At 35.9% G+C, this 17137-nt stretch overlaps 1 protein-coding gene across 1 annotated transcript in view; it reads left to right on the plus strand.

The window, feature by feature from the left end:
* Positions 1-17137, plus strand: part of cdh12b (cadherin 12b) — a 140923-nt gene that overhangs the window by 110597 nt on the left and 13189 nt on the right. The window contains exons 7-9 of the mRNA XM_084433726.1: positions 7122-7375; positions 10948-11084; positions 16674-16795. Of these exons, the coding sequence (XP_084289852.1) occupies positions 7122-7375; positions 10948-11084; positions 16674-16795 (513 nt within the window). The remainder of the gene's footprint in view (positions 1-7121; positions 7376-10947; positions 11085-16673; positions 16796-17137) is intronic.

Below are 17137 nucleotides of genomic sequence, written 5' to 3' on the forward strand. Positions count from 1 at the left end.
AATAAGTAATCGTAGAAACTAACTAGCAACGGAAACAAAGGGAACAATCAACTAATGCTGCGTTCACGGCATGAAGTAATTAGCGCAATTTCAAGATGACAACGCGTGACGTGGAAGCTGTTCACGTCCTCAGACTGGGAATTTTGCGTTTCTATGGCAACACTATCAACGTCCAAATGAACCTGCAATGGTCAGGTAGTACAGTGGTCACGTGGTACAAGTAGAGCTCTCTGAAAATTTCCAGTTTACAAGCTGTAGTTACAAGGTCAATGAGGATGTGAATGCCTTTTTCAAGTTGGAATCTTATAATTACAATAATTATGAGCTGGCCTGAATACACCTTAAACACAGGAAGGGAATATGGGAACCAAAGGAAAAACAACATAAGAGTCACACATAGAACATAACCATTACATCAATGGTGAACATAGTTATGCTGCCTATAGGTTTGCGGAAACCATGATCCTTTTTTTTTTTTTGTTTGATGAAGTGAAGTTTCATTAAGAACAGCATTATTTTGAAATATAAATATTGTGTAACATTATAAATGTATTTAATGTCACTAATTAATTATATGCAGTCTTACTGAATAAAAGTTTTTTTTTTGACTTCTTTTGAACAGTATCCTGTTAGCAACTCCAGAAAATTCATGCGATTCAGTCCCCAGTGAAATGTGTGGCTTTTATAATGTTCAAATTCATATAATTACAATGCTAATAGACCAGTTAAAAAATAAATAAGAAATGACTATTTATAGTATTATACACTGCTGTGCTGTGTAAATAATTTACTTTGTGGTGCTACTGTCATTTTCCTTGAGCAACATTTTTGTTCAGTCAAATGTTTTAAATGACTTTCTCTCAGTAGCATTTTTTTTATTTTGTGTAAATGTTTCATTTTAACACCTGAGGTTTTCTGTGTGTCCCCTGAGTTATTGTCCTGCCCATCGTGTCCTGATACTGTGACCTTTAATTGAAGATCAATGTTTTGTAATGACAATACTCAGTAGAGGTGGCATCAGCCATTAAGTTAAATAATGGTGGAGTGTGTAACTCTTCTGTTTTATACTGATAGATCATAGTTAATGGATTTGGCGGGATTTGGCGGGAGGCGGGAACCGGCGAACATTTAATGATAAAAATAAAACAAAACGAAAGTAAAAGACAGCAATAAGATATAAGATACACTCAAATAAAAACGGAAATGTTTATATGCAACTCAGTTGCACGTAAACACTTGTCTTCATGACAAATTTCCATATATAATTGACAGTAAATAAGCTCCTCTCTAGTGTTTTTTGTTAACACCGGATAACATTCCTGAGGTAAACGCAACGTTAAGTGACTGTTTTTATTGACATCTTTCCGTAGTTGAAACACTGATTGAGTGATTACATGAGACATGATTAATTTCAGTAAGTTGTACTGTATTATCCAACTCCTTCTGAGATTCTTGCATGTTTGAGGAATAACCTGTATTAAAGTGGAAGAAAAAGTTCTCGCTCAACGCTGCTGCTTGAGCTGAGGCGTACACAGCGACATGTCATGCCACAATTAAGTGCATCAAAACAGCATTTATTGTTTGAATTTCATGACAGAATTTGAAAGCTGAGTCTTTGTTTCTAATCACAAGCAACAGAGCACAAAGCTCTTTGCGATTATTGGATGGGGGCGTTGCAAATAATGTTTGGTGTAGGGAAAACTGCTGACCTGGCAATCCTGGCTTTGACAGGAGTATTTTGTGCATAGTGGCCATCATCATGTTCCCATTTGCCGTTTGGGGTCCTGCCGTTTGCAGTCGTTTGGGCTCTGTGGCATTCAAGATGCAGTTCGAAGTGGGTTGCTTGATATACCCACTCTATGAGGGACTACTCTGGTTACTTCATTTTTACCCTACTGCTCATTCTGTTTGGACTGTTTGTCAGATATTTGTATATTTTTCACTCTGGACTATGCATGGTTATTTACTATATGATTATTGATGTGTATACTGTAATGTTTGTTCTATTTGTCCTGTTTTTGATGTATTTATGTTTATTGATTGTAAAGTGCTTTGAGCTTGGGAAGGTATATAAATTAAACATATTATTATTATTATTAAATCTAACACCAAAATAAGCACATTAATATATATTTTGCACAATTTGAATATCTATATTCATAAACATATATATGTTAATAAGTAAACAAAAATATATGTAATTGTATATAAATTAATTTAATTTATTCTTGTGATGTTAAAGCTGAATTTTCAGCATCATTACTCTAGTCTTCAGTGTCACATGATCCTTCAGAAATCATTCTAATATGCTGATTTGCAGCTCAATAATTTTTTATTATTATTATTATCAATTGTCATGGTGCAGGCAAAGAAATATGAGCAGAGGATCTAAATTGCAGCAGTTTTAGTTTATTTACAAAAAATTAAGCCACAGAAGCCTATCCAGAAGGTAGAAATCAGCGTAACAGCTTCACACAAGTAAAGACAATGCAGGACCAATGAGAAGAACCAAACTGAGGGCTTACATTCATGGTGAAATGGGGAACCAAACAAGACTCAGGTGAACATAATCAATGAACCAATAAGTAATCGTAGAAACTAACTAGCAACGGAAACAAAGGGAACAATCAACTAATGCTGCGTTCACGGCATGAAGTAATTAGCGCAATTTCAAGATGACAACGCGTGACGTGGAAGCTGTTCACGTCCTCAGACTGGGAATTTTGCGTTTCTATGGCAACACTATCAACGTCCAAATGAACCTGCAATGGTCAGGTAGTACAGTGGTCACGTGGTACAAGTAGAGCTCTCTGAAAATTTCCAGTTTACAAGCTGTAGTTACAAGGTCAATGAGGATGTGAATGCCTTTTTCAAGTTGGAATCTTATAATTACAATAATTATGAGCTGGCCTGAATACACCTTAAACACAGGAAGGGAATATGGGAACCAAAGGAAAAACAACATAAGAGTCACACATAGAACATAACCATTACATCAATGGTGAACATAGTTATGCTGCCTATAGGTTTGCGGAAACCATGATCCTTTTTTTTTTTTTGTTTGATGAAGTGAAGTTTCATTAAGAACAGCATTATTTTGAAATATAAATATTGTGTAACATTATAAATGTATTTAATGTCACTAATTAATTATATGCAGTCTTACTGAATAAAAGTTTTTTTTTTGACTTCTTTTGAACAGTATCCTGTTAGCAACTCCAGAAAATTCATGCGATTCAGTCCCCAGTGAAATGTGTGGCTTTTATAATGTTCAAATTCATATAATTACAATGCTAATAGACCAGTTAAAAAATAAATAAGAAATGACTATTTATAGTATTATACACTGCTGTGCTGTGTAAATAATTTACTTTGTGGTGCTACTGTCATTTTCCTTGAGCAACATTTTTGTTCAGTCAAATGTTTTAAATGACTTTCTCTCAGTAGCATTTTTTTTATTTTGTGTAAATGTTTCATTTTAACACCTGAGGTTTTCTGTGTGTCCCCTGAGTTATTGTCCTGCCCATCGTGTCCTGATACTGTGACCTTTAATTGAAGATCAATGTTTTGTAATGACAATACTCAGTAGAGGTGGCATCAGCCATTAAGTTAAATAATGGTGGAGTGTGTAACTCTTCTGTTTTATACTGATAGATCATAGTTAATGGATTTGGGATGTGCAAAATACAGTTATTTTGTCTGATTGTAATGACAAATCAATAGATGGAGCTGAAAATTAGTTTGAATCCGGCGTGTAGTCTCAATTCATTAATTCACTGCCAGATATTTCAGTGTTTATAATGAATATTTGACACATTATTTTTCTATCTGACCCATATGCAGTGATAGGCAAGGAAAAACCAATTCAAGACTTGACATCTTAGGTGAATGTCTATGAACATTTTCTTGATAAATAAATATTTGCAGTCCTCATGTATAATCAGTGAGTGTCTACAAATACAAATCTGTGCTGTTAAAGCAAAAGCTATACTTCTCCTGATCAAGGGTTTAGTGTTGACGGCACTACGTGAAGCATTCAGGACCTTTCCAAGTAAAAGATGTTGTAAAATATAGTGTTCACATTGTGATTCAGTTTCATCAACAACTAGTGACACACTTGAGAGCCTTTCATTAGGTTTGAGTCACTGTCATTACCCTTCTGGCGTCTTTTCTCTCTTTCTCTCGCCTTTTCCCTCTGTCTCTTCTCTTGTCTCGGCATAAAGTCATTAACTAGGGCCGCCGGGGTGATGTGGCCACTCACACACACTAAAAGGGCAATGATGCTCTTGACATTCTTCTAGGCTAAACCTCCTCACCTCCAATAATCCTGCAGCTTCCTCTGACATTTAATCACCATTCACGTCCGTCCACCATCAATACCGGACACGGGCTCGGAGAGACGCCACGTCTAGTTCACCCTTTTCACCTCACCTGTCTTGAAAACTCAAATGGGAATCTGGTGCACATGGTAATAAGAGGAGGTGTTGGCTTGGAAATGTGCATATGGCATAATGGAGTGCTTCTTTCCCATTCGTCATGCTTAAGGAACACTCACTACCGATCAGAAATGTTTAAGAAATAAGGCTTTTCGATGTTTTTTTCTAAAAGTCTCTTGGGATGATTAATCAGGCTTTTAGAAAAAACATAGAAAAGCCTTATTTATTAAACATTTTTGATGTTCAATTGGGAAAATGGTAACATTGTGAAATATGATTACAATTTAAAAGAACTGTTTTCTATTTTGATATATTTTAAAATGTAATTTATTAGCAGCCATGTCTTCAGTATATCATGATCCTTCAGAAATCCGATTTGATGCTCATTGATAAGGCGGCTGACACATTCAACTTCTCATTATTTGTCATTTTGAGACACTGCTGGCTCATACGCTTGAAGTCCAAGGTTGTACACAGTTCATATGTTGTTTCTTTCCAATCTGAAAGTCTATCAGATATTGTATTCATATGTAATATGGGAATTGATCATCTTCCAGGCAAAGAAGATGGTTTGAAATCTGTCTGCCTGCAACAAATAACCCATTTTCATGAAGTCACCATTGGTGCAGAGCTGAGGTGGATGCTGTTTCATGTCTCCTCTGTTTCTGCATGTTTCTAAGTATTATAATTTATACCGAAGCAAAGCTGTTATGTGGTCAAATAGTTTAAATGACCTTGAAAACTCTCTGCGGGAGTATAAATGAAAATATTGTGTCATGGAGGGAAATATCATAAGGCGGCGCAGGGCTTTCTCGGGCGATGCGACTGTGAAGATCAAGCCATAATTCAATATGAGCATCACTAAAGATCCCTTTGAGGGGACCTAAATGGAAAATAACCACATGAAATGGCAGTCAGAGAGCAATTTATAGCTTTTGTTTCAAATTAGAGTTACAAAGGCTGTGCGGTCTGATTGAAACGAGGGACGTGGCATAATGTCGTCCGGATGGAAATACAGTTTTACTAGCGTTATGCATATTAAAGAAGACAGAAGTCCTCCATGTGTCCTTTTTTCCTGAAAAACAAGCAGTTTTGCTTGTAAACTGCCTTTCTGTCATATTTCCATAGCTTGCGACCTTAATATCAATGCATCTCTTGGCCTCTAAAGGCCAAACAGTGTCGTCTCTGTGGGACACAGAAGGCCATAGTCGAGTTTTAATGAGAAAAATATATTTTGTATACAATGACTTGGGTCCTAATTACTTGTGGCCAGCTGTAAGCTTACTTTCCCTGTATTTAAGTAGACTTCAGTAATACCAATGCTTCTGTTTTCATGTCAACAATAACATTAGCTAATTAGCGACTGCAGTTTATGGAGGTTCACTTTAACCTGATTGGGATTCTAATTAGCACCATTTGATTTAGTCGGTGTGGAAACTTCAGCAAGGGCATCTGACACAGGCAAATCCCAAACGATTTGGAGTTGCCATTCACCTAAAGTTTTTTTTTTCTCTCTGCTTATAAACTCTTTTGCTTTGGAAGTTTCAGGTGCAAAATACATGTTACTGCCATAGAGTGCATATGCTGTGTATTTACGGGTCTGCGGGTGCCGTTCATTTATACCTGTGGTGTTTGTTTTCATCTAAAGATGATACCGCACTAAATTGCTCATGATGGAAACCGTATACAGGTCAGATATATGATCTTTGTCTCCTTCGCCCTTTCACTATCCCCCAGCGAGACAGATTGACAGAGACAGAAAGCTGTGATTGTACAATAGCATTGTATGATTTTCATCTCTATAGATGGGCTGCTCTGATTTAGTGGTGCAAGACCACAATCATCCACACTAGCATATTATATGGCTGTCGTACTGATGACAGACAATCTTTGATTCAGAAGAACTGAGGTGAGAATTTAAAGATAGATATCAGCAGAAAACAGGGCCCTGAATCAGGAGAAAAATCAGGAGAAAATGCACAAAGGAGCACTAGAGAACCGTTTTTGGAGTATGTATTGTTTGTTTGACATGCCTGAAAGCAATTGTGACAAACTTCCCCAGACATCGACACACTCGAGATCTGAGAAAGGGCCTGCATTCATTATGATCAAAGTGAGCAATTCCAGCAAAAAAAAAAAAAAAAAAAGAAAAAGATAAAACGCAAATAAATGAATTAAGCTTTAATGTAAGACCTCAATGAATGGCTAACATGGAGGAGTTATATAATACCTGGATATTATTCATTAGCTTCTTTTAGAATCTGATGCTGTATGTTGCAACATCTACCAACTAAGTGAAATTTATTTATAAAAAAAAGAAAAACATAAACATACTTGAATATTCAGCAAACATGAATTAAATCGAACAAAAATGACATTTAAGAAATGCATAATATTACAAAAAAATATATTTCAAATAAATGCTGTTCTTTTGAGATATATATCAAATCTTGAAAAAAAAATCACGGTTTCCATTAAAAAAAAATGTTTGAAAAGTGCTCTTTAAGTCAAAAATAAAATAAAAATTGTAAACAGAATATATATGTATATATATATATATATATATATATATATATATATATATATATATAAACAGCCAAATGTTGACCCCCCAGGGTTTGCCTAATTCAACAGGCACTTTACCTGAACTTTTCATTTTTTCTTTTCTGTTTCTCTTTCTCTCAGCCTCTGGACTATGAGACCAAAAAGGCGTACACATTTAAAGTGGAGGCCTCGAATGCACACCTGGATCCACGGTTCCACAATTTTGGCCCGTTTAAAGACACCGCAACAGTAAAGATAAACGTCCTGGATGTGGATGAGCCTCCCGTCTTCAGCAAACCCTCCTACACGATGGATGTTTACGAGGACACGCCGCAAGGCACCATTATAGGAGCCGTGACTGCACAGGATCTCGACGCAGGGAACAGTCCAGTCAGGTATGCAAACACAGCATATACAAAAGAGTACGACTCAGGGCTGGTAACCAGAGAGGGTTGTTAGTTACATCTTTGCCATCACCATTGTACCTTTAAGAAAGATTATAATTGGACACAGTCCATCTGACACATCTCTATTAGCATTGTGCACACTCAGGTCAAAACAGCAACATCCTGAAAGATTTACCTCGATTTATAATCCATTATGTTTTAGAGTTGCACTTCTTAAGATTGCTTTTTAAAGTTTTACAAGAAGACAAACAATTGATGCACCATTGCCGGGTCCCAACACTACTTAACGCACCGTGAATCAGTTTCTCTATGAATATTTCATTCAGTATAACAAAGCAAAATGGACAAAGAAAGGATTTGTATTTGTGAAAGGGCTTTGTTTTACTTTTGTTTGGGACTTTCTTGGTTAATTATTCAGAAACATCGTAACATTGCTCAACGGGGATGGGCACTTTCTCATCAGAAAAGAGTAGTCCCCAATGAGCTTCTGTGCGAAAAGAACAAAGCTTTTAAAACACTTCTATACACAGCGCGTGTCCACCGCGTGCAGGAAACAAAATAGCTAAAGTGCTTTTTGGTATCGAAAGTTTCAGCGACTTTCAAAGCTTTTTAAGTTGTTTTTTTTCCAAGCTACAGGAGTCAAGAAAAGAGCTTCAGAGAGATCAGAAATGGATGGACTTATGAAAGAAGTAAAGTCATCCGAAGCTGTGTTGTTCACGTCAGCTTCAGTTCACAAACTGAAACATTTCTTGAGGTAAACCACTCAAAGAATAGTTAAGTGGGCATATATTTTGCCCACTTAACTTGTCTTTGAGTGGTTTACCTCAAGAAATGTTTATGTATATATATGATATATGAGGAATAAAGTTCTGTACAGAATATCAGATTTACATTTCTACATTTAGAAGATGCATTTACCCAAAGTGACTGACAAATGAGGAAATAAAACATAAGAAAGTCATCCTAATGAGGCAATGACATGGGAAATACTGCAGTTTCAGGATTGATCAGAGAGGTACAGACTAGAACCTAGTTAATAGTGAGAAATAATGAAAGAATAGTTAGAGAATAGTGATAAATGTGCATACATACTATTCTCTTCTATAATGATACTATTATCACTATTCTCTTTAGCTATTCTTTCATCATCTTGCCGCACACCAACAGGTTTTTGTTATAAATAAAATGTTTATATTCGCAATCTTTTATCATTTTTTTTTTTTTTCTTTAATAATATCATGTTGCGCTTGTAAATCCATCATATTATGGAAGTAAAATGGGTTTTGAACAGCCTTCAATGTTGATTTTAGATCAATTTGTCCTCAGATGCATCTGTATTTATGAATGTTTGCTTTTTAACACACTCATTTCCTCTGGGATATTTATCTCATTACACATTTGGATCTCAGGCCCAGCGAAGCTGCTATTTCAGCTGAATCGAGCCACATCGCTTGCTTTCTTTTTCCAAATACTTATGAATGTTTTAGCTTTGAGTCAACATAGGAATATGCTCAAACTATCCTGACTGCATGACCCCTGATCAAATTCAGGAGATAGACATTAGTTTAACTGACTCTCACATCATGCAACAGGAACAGAACAAGACTTATGCAAGTTGTTAAAATAGGACAAATTTGATGTTCCGCTTCATCTCTCCGCACAGCCAAGGGTCTGTCGAGCCGGTCTCTTAACTACTTTCTACAATGAATAATTTGTTCGTCAGTCTGTTTGTTTTGTAATCTCGTAGTCGTGTAAAGTTTAATGAAGCATCATACTGAAATTCTGTTTGAAGCTTTTTTTGTTTTGTTTTTTGTTGCAGCAGCAGCAGCATTTGCTGTTTAAAAAATTCAATTAAAAAAGGCTTTGCTCAGATACAGTAGGTTAATGATCAGCTAATTAGAAATGAACCAAAACTTGTGTAGACCCAAGTTTGGTTTGAAGATGAGGAACATACCAAGCACAATGTTCTCTCACCATTTCTAACCTGCACTCACTGCGTTCAGCGTGGTCTTGCATCTGTAAAAGCAGAAACGAAAGCTGATGCTCCCCGTGTGTTCATATGTAAATTAATCAAGCTTATTTTGTCCATTAGATCTAAAAAAAAAACATACATTTACCCACCCATAGACCCTTGAAGAAATCAGTACAGAAGTGGACAAATGAGACTAAATAAATCACCAGATGTAAACGGGAATGCGTCTCCTTCGTCTACTTGTAATCTGATCGACCAAAACGCATCTTAATACCAGGAGTAAACATGGCCTGAGGGTTTCGAGCAATCAATCAAACCCAAACCCAAATATTTCCTGTTTTGAAATGTGCTATATTAACACAGTGTCACATACTGCTCAGTATTAGGTTGAGGATCCAAATGCAGTTTATTCTGAAAGGGTAATCCAAAAATGTAATCCAAAAATGTAATCCAAAGTACAGGCAAGGTCTAACACAGGAAGGCAGTCCATACAAACAAACACAACAAAAAGGCAGGGGACACAGGCAAAAAGGGGAATCCAAGAAACAGTCAAAGATCGACCACGGGATCAACAGAGAGAATGCTCGGAATTGCAGTACAAACACTAAACAAGACTTCACAGGGAATGAATGTGAAAACCAGGCTTAAATGGGGTGAGCTAAACAAGGTAATGACATACAGGTGAATGTGATCATGGCTGATTAGTCGATGGGCAAAGGATTATGGGAAATGGAGTCTGTGGATGTGTGGTGATTGTCCGGGTTGGAGTGCCCTCTGATGGTAATTTCGGGCACTCTCACTGGTGATCGTTACACACAGATTCAGAATGAGTCATTTATATGCATTACATTCCCACTACTGCAGTCTCTGTATGGTATGTATGATGATTATTATGGAGAATCAGGCCTCCTTACGGTTGTGAATCAGAACATCAAAGGCGTTTTGTTGAGAATCCAATGCAAATGCACAAAAATCCTCAGATGTTTTTCTTTTTTCTTTTTGTTGACCACCTTTTGAGTAAATTTAACAAGGCAGCAGCTGAAATGTGTAAAGTATAAACCCCGTAGCATCCCACCTCACCCAGCTCTCCCACTTAATTTCCCTTTGCTCAATTCTAGGTCAAGCCACAAATAAACAAACAAGCAGTGTTGAAAATACCAGCCATGCAATACTACGTCCAGAAGTTCAGGTTTGAAAAAGTGTTTGTGAGAGAATGAGTCCAAACCGTCAATTATATATGAACGAGGTCATCTCAAACCAAACTTTCTCATGCATATACTGGGGGGTAAAGTCTCACATGTAAAACACCCCCTGAGAATGGTTACAGGGTGTGTTAACAAGGTTGCTTGGCTATTACACCGACATCACATCTGTTCAGAACTGGACCCACACACAATATTTTCGTGCCTGCTTGCCGCATGACTAAATCAAACGTAATGAGCACTGTGTAAAACTGTGAGGACGAGAAAAGAAGGACAAAACGATAATTTATACTCCTGAACATCGCCTACAGTAGTGCCTAGCCTAGTAAGGGTGAATATGCCCCTCAAATGCACTGTATGACCTAAATCTGTTCTTTGTTCTTCAGGTATTCCATTGACTGGAAGAGCGACCTGGACAGTTTCTTCGACATCGATCCCGTCAGAGGAACCATCTCGACCAATGAGCTTCTGGACAGGGAGAGTATAGCGCAGCACAACATTTCAGTTGTGGCCACTAAAGTTAGTAAGTATGGCTGTGAACCTCAGAAGTGAATCATAAAAGTCCAATTGTCTTAAATGCAGGGATTTTATCTAACGGATTTACGGTGGCCCATCACTGCGCAGTCAGCAGCAAATTCCATTAAGTCTGCTTTTTACGAGCATTCATAAAATATGACGACTCTCCTGGAATATGTATCATTACTACAGTGTCTTTCTTTTCTCCTTGACCTCCTGAATTTAACAATTGATGTGTTCCCAAGTTCTTAAACTGCTGGTGAATTAGTTGTTCCTTGCCATCAGTGTGGTCATTTATAGAAGACTTGGTCTCACATTATGTCATGAACAACAGTCATACAGCATTAATGATAAGGTGTTCAAAGTTTATATTTTCATGTTACTGTCTTACTGTTCACAATTCATTGGTGCATGTTAAATCTGCAGCATCTGCAATATTTTTTAAATGTTTTATTTTATGCTCACCAAGGGTGCATTTATTTGATCGAAATATAGTGAAAACTGCAATATTGTTAAATATTTGTACAATTTAAAATATCAGTTTTCTATTTGAATAGATTTTAAAATGTCATTTTTTCCTGTGATACAAAGCTGAATTTTCAACATCATTACTCCAGTCAGTGTCACGTGATCCTTCAGAATTCATTGTAAAATGCTGATTTTCTGGTCAAGAAACATTTCTGATTTTTATCAATGTTGAAAATACTGCTACCCATTTAATTTTTTGTGTGAAAAGAGTCATACTTTTTTCAGGATTCTTAATGAATAGAAACTTCAAAAGAACAGCATTTATTTGAAATATTTTATAACAAAATGAAAACTCTTTGCAGACACTTTTTTATCAATTTAATCAGTCCAGTATATATATAATTATTTATTTATTATTATTATTATTTTTATTTTTATAACTTACTGACCCCAAACTTTAACTTTAACTTTAACTTTTTTTATGTATTTATTATTTTTTTTTTAAAAAAATTTTTTATTATTATTATTATTTTTTTACATTCTCCACCCCTTAAATGACTTTCCTTTTTGGATGATATCACAAATTAATTTTACTGTAGCACTTTATTTTACAGTCCTTTTCCACGTGTACATACTACTATGTACTTATTATAGCAATTGCAATAATTGGGTAATAACTAGGTACCAACCCTGGACCTGTCCCTAAACCTAATCTTAACCCATGCAGTTACCTTATATTACCAGTACTTTCTTGGGTAACTGAGTACACAATCACATTTTACAATGTCAGCCCTCCCCTCCAGCCACCTCAGTTGTGCTAAATAACACCCACTTAATAAGCCGATCAATTCTCAAAGTCCCGGCCTACAATTTTTATCTTTCTGGTTGAAAACGCTATTTCATTTGGAAAGGCCTTCAGATTATGGAAGTAAAAGGGGTTGCAAACTACATTTCGCATTTACTATTTTAGGAAGCCATCTGAAAGGCGATCACGAACCAACGTCAAACTTGTCATTGCTGTAATTGTGTTTGTGTCGGAAAAGATCTGTGGATTGAATCACCACGTAAATAAGCAAATCCATCGTCATCAAGTCGTCAAATCCGTTGAGAAGTCACCAAAGCCATTATCTTGGAGGCTATGTGGTGCTCAATCAAAATTACAAACGCGGCGACTCGCATTCATTAAGACGGAATGGGGATGAGAGGTCATTAAAAGTTGAGCCTTTATCACCATGGTAACGGTTATTACTCACTGTCTCTCAAGGTTGCACTGGTGATATGCTAATTGTGATTTCTAAAGCTAATTTGGGAGAGACTTGGCAGAAGTCAGAGCTGTTGCACTTCACTCCTCTACTGCAGTGGGAATTGTCCACCATGTATTAGAAGCTCAGCTTTTATCCATTTTTTTGTCTTCACTATCAGTGAAATTTTAAACAATTTTACATTCTAATGTTTCCCTGATGGAATCATTCAGATTAAGGGAAACACAGAGCACATTCATTCATAACTCATGCCTTTCTGAATATTAGAAAAAATATATATATTTCAATTCTTGATAAACTAAGCCATCTCTACTATTTTTTTACTTTTTGAATAACACATTTATATAATATTTACATTGTTGTTTGAAAATATATTTTATTTATTGATTAAAACCTTGATTAGAAAAATTAAATTCCAGATTATATTAAATAAAATGTATGTATGTAACAACAATGTATATCTACATCATGTGTACATATATATATATATATATATATATATATATATATACTTTTTTTGTGTTACATTGACATACATAAAATATATTTATATAAAAAAGATCATTGTTCAGGCATCCCAGCTGAATAGTCCATTTTACTATTTAGCATGTCCCTAAAAGTTAGTCAGTTTGTTAAAACTTGTTCACCCACCTTGGCTATTTGGAGCTGTAAATTTATATGAACACAAGAAGTATTGAACCATCCATTTTTTTGCAGTCTTACATCTTATAAATGCTCTTTCCACCAGCGCGTGATGTGCAATTCCCTCACTAGCATTATACAGAGTCTTGTAAAACATGCGTGACTGCTTTTATATCTCTCAGAACCAGTGATTACGAGATGCGCAGAACACCTGTTTAACACCATCACAAGCTAGTCTAGCATATTTTGCAGATTCTTGTATTTCTGCCTCTCTCTCCTGAGCTTTTTAGCAGTGTTAATGTCACACCAGGTGGAATTCCAGATGTTCTGGAGTCTCTGAATCATATTGTACTAAATATGAAAATGCTGAGGAAAGCACGAGTCAGCACGCAGTTTCCAAACATTTCATGCTTGTTGCACATGATGAAAACTTCAGCCCTTAGTTTCCATTAGAACACACAGATACCCTTGATTTACATAATCCCTTCTATGAATAGTCAGCTAGCTGAAGAAAACAGCTTTCTTTACTCTACAGTTAGAAAAAAAAATGTGTTTCAGCAGACATAAGTATTTGCCCTGTTTACATCAATACCAGTTGAAAACGGGGTCACAATCAAGTTAATGGAAAGGAAAGTGTCTTTCTCACATACAAGCTAATGGACACAAATTGTCTGTCAAACCTGCAAAGCAAATGACAAAAACATCACAAAGACTCTCATAAAGGCACATTTACTGTTTGCTACTCTGTCTAAAAGTCTGGCGATTTCACTCTTATACAACATCACCATCTAGTGGTTAAATCCGTCCTTGTTGAAGCCATGGTTAACTAGACTAAAGCTTAAAAATTGTTGCAAATTGTAACATTAACAACATCATTAGTGAATATTATTTTATGTATGTTCATTATAACCTCCGTATGCATTACTTATTCAATCATCAAATATAAATATAATCATAGATAGCTTTTGAATTGTGAGGGCATTTGTCAATTATATTTGTCCACTTCAATACGGTTATGAGCAAACAAACATCCGTATTCTATATATTGTTTTTTTTTTGGGATGTTCTTCATTAAATATAGAGCTGCCTAAAAGATAAGCATAACCGATGTCCATCGCATATTGAGATTGATATCTAAATGTTTTTTTGTTAGTTCATACTGCTAACATTTTGTCCGACAAGCAGATATGATGAAGACCTGTTTGTTCACGCGGCGTTCAGCGTAAAGCCTATAGAATATAGTTGTACATTTTCCAGAGGAACCTCACCGTTTTCATCAGCATGAAACACACACACACACACACACACTTAAAAGACAGTCATATAGAATTACGGGTCAAAGTTCACTCCCTGAATTGTTAAATTATTTTCAAGATACTATTGATATTGTTCATAGATTATGTTAAGCTTTATAATGACAAATAGAAATGTCTAAAAGTTAAGTTAGAAAATTACAATGTGTTGCCATGTATGAACATATTAAATACTACGCGGGTTCAAATTTAGCATTTAACATTTAGTTAGCCAAAACTTTTTTTTTTTTTTTTTTTATCTCTTTCAAAACTCCAATATTGGCTACACAACAAGTCATTTTCTACAGGATATTTGGGGCAGAAGCACAAGGCCTGGATAATAATGATGTGTCAGATCTCAGATAAATTGTAGCAACAGTATTATTTTTTATTTTTTTTATTTTTTTTACTGGACATCAGACACCCTGGAGTCCCTGGAGCTGAAGTAACAAACAGCTGCGCGCACACACACACACACACACACACACACACACACACACACACACACACACACACACACACACACACACTCCCTCACTCTCTTTCTCTCCAGGAAGATTGCTCATCTTCATCAAGGTCGCCCACAGGTCTTGGCTTTATACGGGACCCCTGGGAGGGATGAGTTCAGATCCCTCGTTCTAAGCCTTCTCACCTTCTCCTCAGACATGCTGAGCCCATCTCACGAATCTGATCTATAAAAGTTTATTCCGCACTGATGTTCACCTCCACACACTGCCCGCTCAAACAATATCAGCAAGACGTGTTTGAACATCAACAGCTGTGCCAGAGAGGACACCAATGACCTTGTGTGTCAGCTAGAAACTTCTTGGATTATCTTCGGAGTTATTTTATTAACCGTGTTATTCAGTTAAAAAATGATGAAAGACATCTTTTTGTGTAGTTTTATGAATAGAATAGACAGTTTAGGAATAATATTTAAAAACCCTTTAAATTATTGATGTAAAACCACATGGTGGCAGTATAGTAGTATGGTTTAGAACATAATGTTCAAATCATTACTACAGTGTACCATTATATTTTCAGACCTTTTGGTTCCTCAATAGAAAGCTCATGTGATATGCCGTCTATGTATGATTTTAGTGAAGAAAGTGTGGAGTTATTTATGTGATCCAATCCAAATACAAAGCAGTTCTGAATCCATCATACCTGCAGTTATAAAATGTATATAGGTGATTCTGTTTTAAACACTCTGTTTGGGTACTTGCAATCTTTTCAAAAAAGTAACTTCTTCAAACTGTACCGTTCAAAAGTTAGGGGTTGGTTCGATTTTTTTTTTAATGTTTTTCGAAGAAGTCTTCTGCATTAATTTGATCAGAAACACAGTAAAACAGTAATGTTGTTAAATATTAATACGATTTAAATTAACTCTTGAATATATTTAAAAAATGTAATTTATTCCTGTGATGCAAAGCTGAATTTTCAGCATCATTGCTCCAGTCTTCAGTGTCACATGATCTTTCAGAAATCATTCTAATGATGATTTGCTGCTCAAAAAAACATTTATTATTATTATCAATGTTAGCAAATTATAGTTTTAGGATTATTGGATGAATCAAACGTGTAAAAGAACAGCATTTTTTTTTTTTTTTTTTTTTACAAATATTGTGACGTTATAAATGTCTTTACTGTCACTTTTGATGATTTTAACATATCATTGCTGAATTAAAATATTACTTGTTTGCTTTAAAAAAAAAATCACAATTTTCACCATTCAAAGCTTATTTTATCTAATAAAGCTCAAATAAATGTATCATGGTGTTGATATTGGAATGCTTATTTTGGGAGGAACAGAAAAGTTCCCCTAACTGAAGAACGACTGTAAATGAGTGCATTGTAACGTATGTAATGAGTAAAGCAAAGTTCACAGGGTGCTGTTTGTCATAATACCTTACGTGTGTGTTGTTTGTGTAGATAACCCAGTGCTGACCAGTAGAGTGGCCGTCACAGTTCATGTGCTGGACATTAATGAGTTTCCACCAGAGCTGGCCATGCCTTACGAGACCTTTGTGTGTGAGAGCGCCAAAGTCGGGCAGGTGAGTGCATATAAATGGTTGTGTGTGCATGTGTGTATGTTTGCATGTCGAAAACCAATTCTGGTCTAATGAGCCATTTAAGATGATGTATGACAGACTCCAGACTCTGACACTCTCATTAATTCCAGAAAATGCAGTATATTCCCTGTTCTAGGCAGGTACAGCGTGTGTGTGTGTGTGTGTGTGTGTGCCCATGTATTTCCTAATCTACTGTATCTTACCCTCTATAACCTCTGAACCTCAGAGTGAACAGGAAAACCTTTCTAAAAACCTTATTATGAGTTATTGAATTGTATACATTTTATTTTATTTTCACATTCCTGTCTCACGTGATGGCAGTAA

The sequence above is a fragment of the Rutilus rutilus genome (assembly GCF_951802725.1).
Source record: "Rutilus rutilus genome assembly, chromosome: 16".
Lineage (NCBI taxonomy): Eukaryota > Metazoa > Chordata > Actinopteri > Cypriniformes > Leuciscidae > Rutilus > Rutilus rutilus.